At 45.6% G+C, this 13,334-nt stretch overlaps 1 protein-coding gene across 1 annotated transcript in view; it reads left to right on the forward strand.

Moving 5' to 3' along the window:
* Positions 1-13,334, forward strand: part of LOC146812627 (uncharacterized) — a 463,433-nt gene that overhangs the window by 257,392 nt on the left and 192,707 nt on the right. Inside the window, exon 6 of the mRNA XM_085619712.1 lies at positions 1,598-1,682. Coding sequence (XP_085475838.1) covers positions 1,598-1,682 — 85 coding nt within the window. The remainder of the gene's footprint in view (positions 1-1,597; positions 1,683-13,334) is intronic.

Genomic DNA, 13,334 nt, shown 5'->3' on the forward strand with positions numbered 1-13,334 from the left:
TGTTTTATTTGTTAGAACATTCTCACCTTTAGTGGCAGAATTCTAATAGCCGTATAGCCCTTCATAGCTGGGCAATACCAGCTATTAAAGTCCAACTCCCTTGTTAAAGGCCCTTGCCTCAGGCTCGGGCCTTTAACACTGGAGCGGGCCTCTATTAGCCAGTATAACCCGCTACGGCGGGCTAGAAGGCTGTATTATGAAACCTCTATTAGTCAATGCACTGCAGAGGTCTGTGTGTAGCAGAGAGCCACAGAATTACATCTTGGATGGTGCAGTGGGGAATAGTGACTTGTGTATTTATAAAGCTATGAAGTCACAGTATGTGACAGTGTTGCAAGGATTCTGCTCAGGAACAGAACTATGCTTTGGACTATATAACCTTGGCATATAAGGACTGAGGCACCATATCACCGCTAGATCAATCAGCCAGAGCTCAACTAGCTATGGTGCCTCACTTAACCTCCTAACCTTACCAGAGACAAGTGAATTTGCAACCCAGAGCACAACATTCTTCACCCACTTGGGGATCGCGATAGAAGGACACACTGTTTTGCTTTCACTCACACTTTTCCACAATGAGATAAACCAGAGACACAAAGGAAGCTTAGATTGAAGACTGAAAATACAGTTAGCACAGTCAAAGTGTATACCATGAAAAGCTCTGCTTTTTATAAGACAGAGCAGCCTAACCTTCTCCCCTTCTACTGAAGCTAAATTATTATACGTCATAGGTCTCTGGGATTAGTGGCAGACCACGTACCTTAGCATATAAAAATAGACGTTTTACATCTCGGTTGACTCAGTGCTCTTGTCTCAAAATTCTCACCATGTGTTTTTTTGGACCTCTGGCTCATCTACATGACAAGACATTAGAGCTCATAAACAGCTGCATTCTTGTGTTGTATCTAGGTGCTAGTGCATTAATATTCAGGTAATAATTTTAATACCTGGGTATTAATGTATTTAAATGAATATTTTTATGATGCATTTTAAAAATTAGAAATAATTACACTTGGTTGTACAAGCCACACCCTCTGGCACTGGATGTGAGGGTAATATGGGCTTTAGTTGGGGAGTGTAGTAGTACTTGGGTATTAATTAAAATACTTGGGCATTCAGTTATTTGAAAATATTTGTTAATATTAAAATGTTATTTTAAAAAAACTCCCAAAAATATTCTTGGGTGTATACCACCCACCGTCTGGCATGGGATATGTCTGAAATAAGGGATTTGGGTTCAGAAGTGTATACTCTGGTATTAATTTTAATAATGGAATATCAATTTTAAATCAATTAATAAACGATGCATTAAAATGTTTAGCTTGGAGAGATGTAATACCTATTTATTATTTATATAAACTGTAAATAAAAGAACACTTTTAGATGTGAGGAAAAATATTGAAATCATTTTTAAAAAGATTAAGCCTACATATAACTGTTTATTCAAAAGTCTTTAACAGTGCAATAAAATGCTTGGAAAAATTCTAAAAACCTTTAAAAAATGTATTCACATATAGTAAACAATTTTTTTAAGTACTGTCGCACACTTTTCCATTGAGTTCAATGAAAATATCCTTTTTCCCCTTTTTACTTTCAGGTTTCACATATGCAGTTGTGCATCTGTTTCTACAGTCGGTGGAGCATTGCAATCAAGATCAGAAGCTAGGAAGAGCTGTGGTCAAGTAAGTCAACCTAAATAAAACAGATTATGGGTGGCATACTTTATTGTAAGGGAAGGGAGGTATTTAGATGCATTTTAGTAGTAAGGTGTATGTTTTGAATGTTTTAACCATCATCGTCATAAATTATCTTTTTTCGATCTTAAAGAATAAGATCATAAAAGTACAGTGCATCATAAAATACATATTCAATACCACTCCAACTCTAGGAACACTTGCCTGTTCCACAACAACAGGGCTGCCTATCACAGACTGCTGAAACTGAACAAAAGTCAACTTTGATGCAGGAGAACACTCCTTGAACACAGCAAAAGCATTGAAAGTTGCTGAATTAAAGAGATGGATGGCCAACTTCTTATACCAAACGTAAGCCTTACGAATAGCAGTGTAAGGTTCCAACCTCTGATCTACTCTATCAACACCACCCATTGTAGTCTAAAATGCACACGGGTTTGCGCACATCAGAAATCTGACCCCAAACAGCCACAGGTGAAGTACTCTCATCATGGATGGTAGTCAACATGTACACATCCCTCCTGTCCACAAATTTCACAGCTAGTAGTTCATCACTACGCAAAGAACTGCACTGTCCCCTCTGAAGGTTTCTGCAAACAAGCTCTTTTGGAAAACCCTTACGGTTAGAGCGGATTGTGCCACAAGCAAAAGTGTCCACTTTGAACAATTCCTTAACTTCTACACTGCTGTGCAATTGTTTATCAAGGTACAAATGGTGGCCTCTGTTAAACAGTCCTCTAACAAGATCCCACACAATTTTCTTTGAAACTCCAAAAGTGGACGGACAACCGGGGGGGGTCAATAGTGGAATACCTACTAGTGTACCCACGGAAATTAAAAACACAACCTGTCCTACTCTCAGACAACAGATACAGCTTAATTCCATAACGTGCCCTCTTGCTAGGGATGGACTGCCTAAAAACCAAACTGCCCTTGAACAAGACCAAAGACTCATCCACTGCTATTTCTTTCCCTGGAGTATAGATCTCTGAAAATCGATCTACAAAGTTATCAAGAACAGGCCGAATTTTAAAAAGACGGTCACAGTCAGGGTGATCTCGTGGCAACGACAAAGAATTATCAACAAAATGCAGCATCCGTAGCAAAAGTAAATACTGATCATGAATCCTAACTGCAGGAAATATGGCTGTTACCATCAAGGGACTGGTAGACCAATATGAAGCCATGGAAGGCTTCCTTATCAAACCCATCAATAAAGTCAAACCCAAAAACTTCTTCATCTCTTCCAGATTTGTGGGAGTCTACCGGGTAGCTCTAGAGTGGGGCCTAAGTTTGTCACTGTTGTCCCTCAAAAACTGTTCAGCATACAAATTAGTCTGCTCAACAATCTCACCCAAAAATACATCATCCATAAACAACTGAAAAAACTGTATAGGCAAAAAATGTTCACAATCCACTCTACTCCCTGCATCACCATTAAAGGCAGGCAACATTGGCGGCACCATGTTTGGATCAACCCAGAATCCAGCACTTTCAGTAGGAAGCCTAGCAGCCTCAGGCTGCAATCCAGGTGCCTCTTGCACCATCGGCACAGCAGTATCCTCCTCTAAAACAGGCACTTCATCCGCACTGAGAGTAGCTTCATCTGCACTGAGTACCTTCATCATCCGATGATTCCATGTGGAGAGAAAACTCAGTGCCTGAATCTTCCCCTCGCTCCTCTCCCTCAGACGCACTGACAGTCTCATAATCCTGCTTAAAGGAAGATTCAAGAAGCCTACCAACCACCTGCTGAGCAGTCATTCTACGGCTAGCCATACTGCTTACTAATAAAATAACTTGTCAAACAAGTTAACAACAACAAACACTTTGTAAAATAAGTAATAAAGAAAATGCATCTTTATCAGAAACACCTATATACTCCAAAACGATACCACTCCCTTTGCAGAAGCAGCTAAATTCACCACCATCTACTCTGCACAGACACAGTATGGATCAACAATATCCCACTAAAAAAGAAAGAGAAAAGAAAATTACACATAAGACAATGCAAAACACATCGCAAAGAATTCCATGCACAAAACACTAACTAAATAAGCTGCCATTATGACACCACTTACAAAAAAATTCATTCATACATGACAAAATATACTCATTTGGAGTAAATACAACAAAAATGTTTTTCTTACCAAAAAAATGCAACTACGCAAAACTGCAGAACACCACTGTCGAAATCGCAAACAGGAATCAAAAGCTTTACACTAGAATAAAAAGGAGAAAAAAACATTACAATCACATATGCAAATAATGCACCAGTCCACACACAATCCACCAGCCAAGCTAAGGGATAGGTGGGCCTAAGAGTATAAATAAAATATTCACCCCTGTAAAAGGGGAGCAACCCTTGCCCTTGAGGCCACTCCCAAACATAAAAATTTTAAAAAACCCTGGTGTCTAGTGGCTTCTGCCCCCCTTGAGGGCAGATGGGCCTAAAAACATACTGCTATTCTGCCATTCAAAGAGGGCAGAAATGGCCACAATCATCCTCCCATAAAGGGGAGCAACCCTTGTCCAAGGGGCCGCTTCCCAACATAAAAAAAAAACCCGGGTGGCCTAGTGGCCCTACAAAAAACAAATCGGCCGATCTGCCCCTCAGGGTGGCAGCAACCCTTGCCCAAGGGGCCATGCCCCACAAACAAATCCCTGGTGGTCTAGTGGGCCCAATGTTTTTAAAAAACATGGTGATCTGGCCCCCTGGGGGGCAGACACAGCCACAAATATTGACCCCAAAGGAGAGTGACCCTTGCCCAAGGGGTCACTCTCCACAAATAACTCCCTGGTGGCCTATTGGGCCCTACATTAAAAAATGGCAATCTGCCCCCCCTTCATGGGGGCAGACAGCCAAAATCATAGCCCCAAAAGGGGAGTGACACTTGCCCAAGGGGCCACTCCCCACTAAACACTCCCTGGTGGTCCAGTGAGCATTTTTTTAAATTTTTATATAGAAAATCAGCCCCCTAGGGGGGCAGACCAAGCCAAAATAAAACACCCATAAGGGGAGCAACCATTGCCTAGGGGGCCCCTCCCCCAAACAAAACAATAATACAAGGCCTAAAAAAAAAAAGCCCCCAAAGGGGAGTGACCCTTGCCCAAGGGGTCACTCCCCAGTACATTTCTTATAATTGCCCAGTGGGCCGGTTTTTTTATACAAAAATTTAAATCTCCAACCCCCCTCCCAGGGGGCAGGATAAGCCACAAATTATTGCCCCCAAATGGGGGAGCGACCCTTGCCTAAGGGGCCGCTACCCCAAACATAACACACGAGAAGTAAAAAAAAAAATATATATCCCTGGCGCTAGTGGGCATTCCAGCTGCACGATCACACGATCGTGCAGCAGGAATGCACAAAAGAGGCATCGAGGGAAAGGAAAACCCTTTCCTTTCCCTAGATGTCTCTTTTGGTAAAATCCCTCCCTCCCCAGCCCCAAAAACTTACCTGTTTGTTCTCCGACGCGCAGGAAGCAAATGGCTTCCTGCGCGTCGGTGAACAAAGGGAAACCTCCAATGAGGTCAGCGCGCCTCGCGCGCTGATCTTATTGATGAGGCGGAGGGGGGGCGGGGGAGGAAGGGGAAGGTCTTACCCTGCCTTCCCCGGTTAAAATACCCAGATTGACTGCCCACGGGGGGAGCGCCAGCGCTTCCCCCGTGGGTGGGAGTCATGACGAGCTAGACTAGTCATGAGCACACGGCTACTGTGTGCCATGACGAGTCCAGCTCGTCATGAGCACCAAAAAGGTTAAGATCAAGCTCCAGTGGCCAAGAAAGGGCAGTAAAATCTGATTTTTATCTGTGGCTGGAGAAAAAAGGCCCACAAATTGGCCTATGCTTCAGGCCCCTTCGGGGAATGCCCGATTGCCCACTCTGCCAATCAGAGGCTGACGCCTTGTGCAACTGTCCATGTCTTAATACCTCTGGCACATTTGAACATTAGGCAATGTCAGATTTGAAACCGCATATTCAAAATCTACATGAAAAGCCACACCAAGAGGCTGGTGTCAGCTGTTGGGAGGCATAGACACGTGACACTACGTACTCTCTATTTGGTTATATTATAGTTGTTGACTACGTACATCACTAGGAAGGCAGTTGTGAGGCCTTTTCATTACTGCTACCAACTGTGATGGCTTGTTTAATATGGTAGCGTGGGGGGGGGGGGTTGGTTATTGCTAGTCCTGGCACCTTTATAGTGGTTCTCCACTAAGTTTTGTTCTTCATGCATCCCGTTTTTGGAGCCTTCCTTTTTGGCAGCTTTCTTTTTGGCTTGCCCAGTGCTTGGCTTGCCCTGTTTTTGGCGGCTGTGTTTTTGGCTTGCCCTGTTTTTCCTGTCTGTGTTTTTGGCTTGCCCTGTTTTGGTGGTAGTGTTTTTCGGACCGCTGTGTTTTTCGGACCGCTGTGTTTTTCGGACCGCTGTGTTTTTCGGACCGCTGTGTTTTTCGGACCGCTGTGTTTTTCGGACCGCTGTGTTTTTCGGACCGCTGTGTTTTTCGGACCGCTGTGTTTTTCGGACCGCTGTGTTTTTCGGACCGCTGTGTTTTTCGGACCGCTGTGTTTTTCGGACCGCTGTGTTTTTCGGACCGCTGTGTTTTTCGGACCGCTGTGTTTTTCGGACCGCTGTGTTTTTCGGGCCGCTGTGTTTTTCGGGCCGCTGTGTTTTTCGGGCTGCTGTGTTTTTCGGGCCGCTGTGTTTTTCGGGCCGCTGTGTTTTTCGGGCCGCTGTGTTTTTCGGGCCGCCGTGTTTTTCGGGCCGCCGTGTTTTTCGGGCCGCCGTGTTTTTCGGGCCGCCGTGTTTTTCGGGCCGCCGTGTTTTTCGGGCCGCCGTGTTTTTCGGGCCGCCGTGTTTTTCGGGCCGCCGTGTTTTTCGGGCCGCCGTGTTTTTCGGGCCGCCGTGTTTTTCGGGCCGCCGTGTTTTTCGGGCCGCCGTGTTTTTCGGGCCGCCGTGTTTTTCGGGCCGCCGTGTTTTTCGGGCCGCCGTGTTTTTCGGGCCGCCGTGTTTTTCGGGCCGCCGTGTTTTTCGGGCCGCCGTGTTTTTCGGGCCGCCGTGTTTTTCGGGCCGCCGTGTTTTGTCTGCTCTGTTTTTGGCTTGCCTTGTTCCTGGCTGGGCATGTGGCGGCTGTGTCTGTGGCGGCTGTGTCTGTGGCGGCTGTGTCTGTGGCGGCTGTGTCTGTGGCGGCTGTGTCTGTGGCGGCTGTGTCTGTGGCGGCTGTGTCTGTGGCGGCTGTTTTTTTTGGGCTTGCCCTTTTTTTTGGGGGGCTTGCCCTTTTTTTTTTTGGGGCTTGCCCTTTTTTTTTGGGGGGCTTGCCCTTTTTTTTTGGGGGGCTTGCCCTTTTTTTTTGGGGGGCTTGCCCTTTTTTTTTTTGGGGCTTGCCCTTTTTTTTTTTGGGGCTTGCCCTGACTTTTTATGACGCTGTGTTTTTGGCTTGCCCTGTTTCCTGCAGCTGTTTTTGGCGGCTGTGTTTTTGGCTTGCCCTGTTTCCTGCAGCTGTTTTTGGCGGCTGTGTTTTTGGCTTGCCCTGTTTCCTGCAGCTGTTTTTGGCGGCTGTGTTTTTGGCTTGCCCTGTTTCCTGCAGCTGTTTTTGGCGGCTGTGTTTTTGGCTTGCCCTTTTTTTGTGGCTGTTTTTGGCTTGCCCTTTTTTTGTGGCTGTTTTTGGCTTGCCCTGTTTCCTGCAGCTGTTTTTGGCGGCTGTGTTTTTGGCTTGCCCTTTTTTTGTGGCTGTTTTTGGCTTGCCCTGTTTCCTGCAGCTGTTTTTGGTGGCTGTGTTTTCGGCTTGCCCTGATTTTCGTGGCTGTGTTTTTTTTTTGTGGCTGTGTTTTGCGAATGTGCTTTCGACTTGCTTTTGACTTGCCCTGTTTTTCGACTTGCTTTTGACTTGCCCTGTTTTTCGACTTGCTTTTGACTTGCCCTGTTTTTCGACTTGCTTTTGACTTGGTTTTGTGCGTGGTCCATGGGTGTGGGGAGGTTCCCAAAGCTGCGGGCCACCAGGAGTATTCCCAGGCAAAGGTTTTTGCCCCCAGGATGAGGACTTCGGTCTTGTCCGAGTTGAGTTTGAGACAGCAGTCTCTCATCCATGTTGCAACAGCATTCTTCCCATCGTGAAAGTTGTTTCTGGGGATTGTGGGCTCATTGGTGAGGGAGCGGATCAGTTGGATGTCGTCGGCATAGTATACAATGTTGAGTATGTGGCTCCTGACTATGGTTGTGCGCAGTCATGTCGTTGCAGAGGGTGGGGCTTAGAGTGGATCCCTGGGGGACTTTGCAGCTCATCCCTTGGGTTCCGAGAGGAGCGGTGGCAGTCTGACTCGCGGTGTCCTCCTGGTGAGGAAGGACTGGATCTAGTCTAGTGCTTTGTCATGGATGCCAGCATTGTGGAGTCTCGTGCCTATGGTGCTGTAAGAGACTGTGTCGAAGGTGGCCAAGAAGTCCAGGAGAATGAGGACTGATGTTTGTACCCCCTTGAGGAGGGAGCGGATGTCATCAGTGATAGTGAGTAGGGCGGTCTCAGTGCACAAAGCCGGATTGGATTGTGAGGAGTCCATGATGTAGTTGGCTTTGATTAACTCAGAGTTGGGTGTTGACGGCCTTCGATCTTGAATGGGGAGGGGAGCAGGGAGATAGGTCTGAAACTCTTGAGGTTTTTCAGGTCAGCAGAGAGTTACTTCAGCAGGGGGTTGATCTCTGCATGCTTCCAGTTGTTTGGGTAGGTGGCTGTCTCAATGGAGCAGTTGATGGTGTGGTGTAGTTCAGAGGCAACTGCGGCTCTGTGTATCTGGTGGCTCGGAGTCTGGTGCAGCTCACTATTTGTGAGCTCAGTATCTGGCGGCTCACTATTTGTGAGCTCAGTATCTGGCGGCTCACTATTTGTGAGCTCAGTATCTGGCGGCTCCTTATTTGTGAGCTCAGTATCTGGCGGCTCCTTATTTGTGAGCTCAGTATCTGGCGGCTCTTTATATTGTGGTGCATTTCTTTTGATGGACATCTTAAAGCTGTTACGGCCCGCTGTGTTTTTCGGCCCGCTGTGTTTTTCGGCCCGCTGTGTTTTTCGGCCCGCTGTGTTTTTCGGCCCGCTGTGTTTTTCGGCCCGCTGTGTTTTTCGGCCCGCTGTGTTTTTCGGCCCGCTGTGTTTTTCGGCCCGCTGTGTTTTTCGGCCCGCTGTGTTTTTCGGCCCGCTGTGTTTTTCGGCCCGCTGTGTTTTTCGGCCCGCTGTGTTATTGGCTTGCCCTGTTTTTCGTGGCTGTGTTTTGGCTGCTCTGTTTTTGTCTGCTATGTTTTTGGCTTGCCTTGTTTTTTGTGGCTGAGTTTTTCCTGGCTGGGCTTTTTGGCGGCTGTGTATGTGGCGGCTGTGTACGTGGCGGCTGTGTATGTGGCGGCTGTTTTTTGGTCTTGCCCTTTTTGTGGCTGAGTTTTTCGTGGCTGTGTTGTGGCTTGCCCTTTTTTTTGGCTTGCCCTTTTTTATGGCGCTGTGTTTTTGGCTTGCCCTGTTTCCTGCAGCTGTTTTTGGCGGCTGTGTTTTTGCTTGCCCTGTTTCCTGCAGCTGTTTTTGGCGGCTATGTTTTTGCTTGCCCTGTTTCCTGCAGCTGTTTTTTGTGGCTGATGCTTTTTGGCTTGCCCTTTTTTTTGGCTTGCCCTTTTTTTTGGCTTGCCCTTTTTTTGGCTTGCCCTTTTTTTTGGCTGTTTTTTGCTTGCCCTGTTTCCTGCAGCTGTTTTTGGCGGCTGTGTTTTTGTCTGCTATGTTTTTGGCTTGCCTTGTTTTTTGTGGCTGAGTTTTTCCTGGCTGGGCTTTTTGGCGGCTGTGTATGTGGCGGCTGTGTATGTGGCGGCTGTGTATGTGGCGGCTGTTTTTTTGGGCTTGCCCTTTTTTTTGGGCTGAGTTTTTCGTGGCTGATGCTTTTTGTCTGCTGTGTTTTGGCTTGCCCTTTTTTCTGCAGCTGTTTTTGGCGGCTGTGTTTTTGGCTTGCCCTGTTTCCTGCAGCTGTTTTTGGTGGCTGTGTTTTTGGCTTGCCCGGTTTCCTGCAGCTGTTTTTGGCGGCTGTGTTTTTGGCTTGCCCGGTTTCCTGCAGCGGTTTTTGGCGGCTGTGTTTTTGGCTTGCCCGGTTTCCTGCAGCTGTTTTTGGCGGCTGTGTTTTTGGCTTGCCCGGTTTCCTGCAGCTGTTTTTGGCGGCTGTGTTTTTGGCTTGCCCTGTTTTTTTGTGGCTGAGTTTTTCGTGGCTTGCCCTTTTTTTGGCTTGCCCTTTTTTTGGCTTGCCCTTTTTTTGGCTTGCCCTTTTTTTGTGGCTGTTTTTGGCTTGCCCTGTTTCCTGCAGCTGTTTTTGGTGGCTGTGTTTTTGGCTTGCCCTGATTTTCGTGGCTGTGTTTTTTTTGTGGCTGTGTTTTGCGAATGTGCTTTCGACTTACCCTGTTTTTCGACTTGCTTTCGACTTGCCCTGTTTTGACTTGGTTTTGTGCATGGTCCATGGGTGTGGGGAGGTTCCCAAAGCTGCAGGCCACCAGGAGTATTCCCAGGCCAAGGTTTTTGCCCCCAGGATGAGGACTTCAGTCTTGTCCGAGTTGAGTTTGAGACAGCGGTCTCTCATCCATGTTGCAAAAGCATTCTTCCCATCGTGAAAGTTGTTTCTGGGGATTGTGGGCTCATTGGTGAGGGAGAGGATCAGTTGGATGTCGTGGGCATAGTAGACTATGCTGAGTATGTGGCTCCTGACTATGGTTGTGCGCAGTGTCATGTATTCGTTGCAGAGGGTGGGGCTTAGAGTGGATCCCTGGGGGACTTTGCAGCTCATCCCTTGGGTTCCGAGAGGAGCGGTGGCAGTCTGACTCGCGGTGTCCTCCTGGTGAGGAAGGACTGGATCTAGTCTAGTGCTTTGTCATGGATGCCAGCATTGTGGAGTCTCGTGCCTATGGTGCGGTAAGAGACTGTGTCGAAGGTGGCCAAGAAGTCCAGGAGAATGAGGACTGATGTTTGTACCCCCTTGATGAGGGAGCGGATGTCATCAGTGATACTGAGTAGGGCGGTCTCGGTGCACAAAGCCGGATTGTGAGGAGTCCACGATGTAGTTGGCTTTGATTAACTCAGAGTTGGGTGTTGATGGCCTTCGATCTTGAATGGGGAGGGGAGCAGGGAGATAGGTCTGAAACTCTTGAGGTTTGTCAGGTCAGCAGAGAGTTACTTCAGCAGGGGGTTGATCTCTGCATGCTTCCAGTTGTTTGGGTAGGTGGCTGTCTCAATGGAGCAGTTGATGGTGTGGTGTAGTTCAGAGGCAACTGCTGCTCTGTGTATCTGGCGGCTCTGTGTATCTGGCGGCTCGGAGTCTGGTGCAGCTCACTATTTGTGAGCGCAGTATCTGGTGGCTCACTATTTGTGAGCTCAGTATCTGGCGGCTCACTATTTGTGAGCTCAGTATCTGGCGGCTCACTATTTGTGAGCTCAGTATCTGGCGGCTCACTATTTGTGAGCTCAGTATCTGGCGGCTCTTTATATTGTGGTGCATTTCTTTTGATGGACATCTTAAAGCTGTTACTGCCAGTAACTGAACTTCTGTTATGTTAACAGAAGACTGCTGTCTTGTCTGAGATAAGCATGCCGGAGCTTATAATCATATACTATATTTGTTTTTTGAAAAAGTTTAATAAAATATTTTTTTCAACAACTTTATTTAGTCATATTCTGGGTGCTTTCAATCCACTTTAAGACACATATTTGTTAGGATCCAGAGTAAAGTCTTTTGATGAATTATGTGTCCTTATTTAATTTTCCACCATTTGAAATCTGAATTTTACTCAATATCTTCCAAATCAGCCCACATATTGAATTGTACATTAAACTTTCAGAAAACACTACTTAAATATCACTATAATGTGCTCAGGGCCCCCGAAAAAGTGATCAGACAGTGGGTAGAGCAACATTGACAGATACAGGTAGCCTGAAAAGAGAGATTATGAAACTTGTGAAATGTCATTTTAACTTGGGGCAGCCTAGAACTGTAAATTCAAAAGCTAAAAAACAATCCACTGCAAGGTGAATGATGTTAGATTTTCGGAGGTATGGGCACTAACCACCACCTGCTTTTTATATGGGTGTTTTATAATAGTTCATGACTTCTAATATTACAAGGTAGTCAGGTGTGTTGTCCCTTCATTAGTACATCCAGCTGCAATGGCTTGTTATTTTTGGAGGAGTTTGTTCTTGGCCTGTTATACCTGGCATCTTGGGCATGGTTCTCCCTTAACATTTTGCCTTCAACCATCCTGTGTTTGGCATCTCTGTTTTTGGAAGCTCAGTATTTCTCAGCCCAGTGTTTGTTGGCCCATTATTTTGCAGCTAAATATTTGGCAACTCATTTTTTTACAACTCTGATTTCGTCAGCTCAGTTTTGATCTTGCCCTGTTTTTTCTGCTTTTTATTGTGTTATTCTTTTGATCAGCCTGTTGATGCTATTCTTGCCGCTAACTGTACCTCTGTTTTGTTAACAGAATTCTGCTGCCCTGGTTGAGTTAAGTCTGCCAGCGCTTATGTCTTCTGTTGCTTTATGTGCTGAAACAATGTAAGAAAATTACTAATTTAAAATTTTTGTTTAGTCAAACAGGCTATAGAATAGTGATCCCATCTGGCAATGCGTTGGGCGTCTTTAAGCTACTTTGATAACATATGTTCATGAGAATCCTGGGTAATGACTTAGCTATGATTCATGTTTAATTGTGTTGTCTTGGGGAATGTTCCCCCCCATTTGAAATCTAAATTTTATTACTCAATAGCTGCAAATTCAAGGCCACATATTGTGAACTGTATATTAAACTTTGAGAAAATGTTACCAAAGAATCACAGCAAAGTATTACCCCGGGTTCCAAACAATTGATTAAGATGACAGTGGATAGAACAAATGCCCATTAAGAGGTATTACTCTGGTGTACTTGAAGCTTAATCATTGATAGAATTGGAACTGTAAAAATAAAAAGCTACTTGACAAGCCATTGCAAGGAGGCTTTTCAGAGGCACAGACACCTGCCATCACAGCCTTTTAATTTGGGTAGATTATGATAGTTCTTTACTTGTTATATTCCAAGGTAGTCAGATTTATTGCCTCTTCATTACTACTACCAGCTGAGAAGGCTTGATTTCTGGAGTAGTTGGGGTGGGGGGGTTGATGCTTGGCTTTTTAGACCTGGCATCAACCATACCTTATTTAACAACTGTTTTTAATGGGTGGGTTCTGAAGCTCAGGATTTGGTGGCTCAGGATTTGGCATCGCACTAGTTCGCGACACACTATTTGTTGGCTCACTGTTTGACTGCTCACTATTATGTTTTTGCCAGCTCTTTCTATTGCGGTGCATTTCTTTTGATGGAAATCTTAATGCTGTTATTGCCACTAACTGAACCACTAATGTGTTATCAGAACACGCCTGTCCTGTCTGAGTTGTCTTGCCAGAGTTCATAGTCTTGTACACATTGGTTTGTTATGTGTTGCCTAAATATAATATTTATTTTAAAATATTTGTTTAGTCACATAGGCTTAGAGAATGGTGCTCCCGTCTGGCAAGGTGTTGGGCGTTAAGCTGCTTTAAGACATATTTGTAAGGATCCTAGGTAAGAACTTTGATATGATTCAGGTGTACTTTTGTCCTCTGATG

This window comes from Triturus cristatus, chromosome 7 (assembly GCF_964204655.1).
Source record: "Triturus cristatus chromosome 7, aTriCri1.1, whole genome shotgun sequence".
Lineage (NCBI taxonomy): Eukaryota > Metazoa > Chordata > Amphibia > Caudata > Salamandridae > Triturus > Triturus cristatus.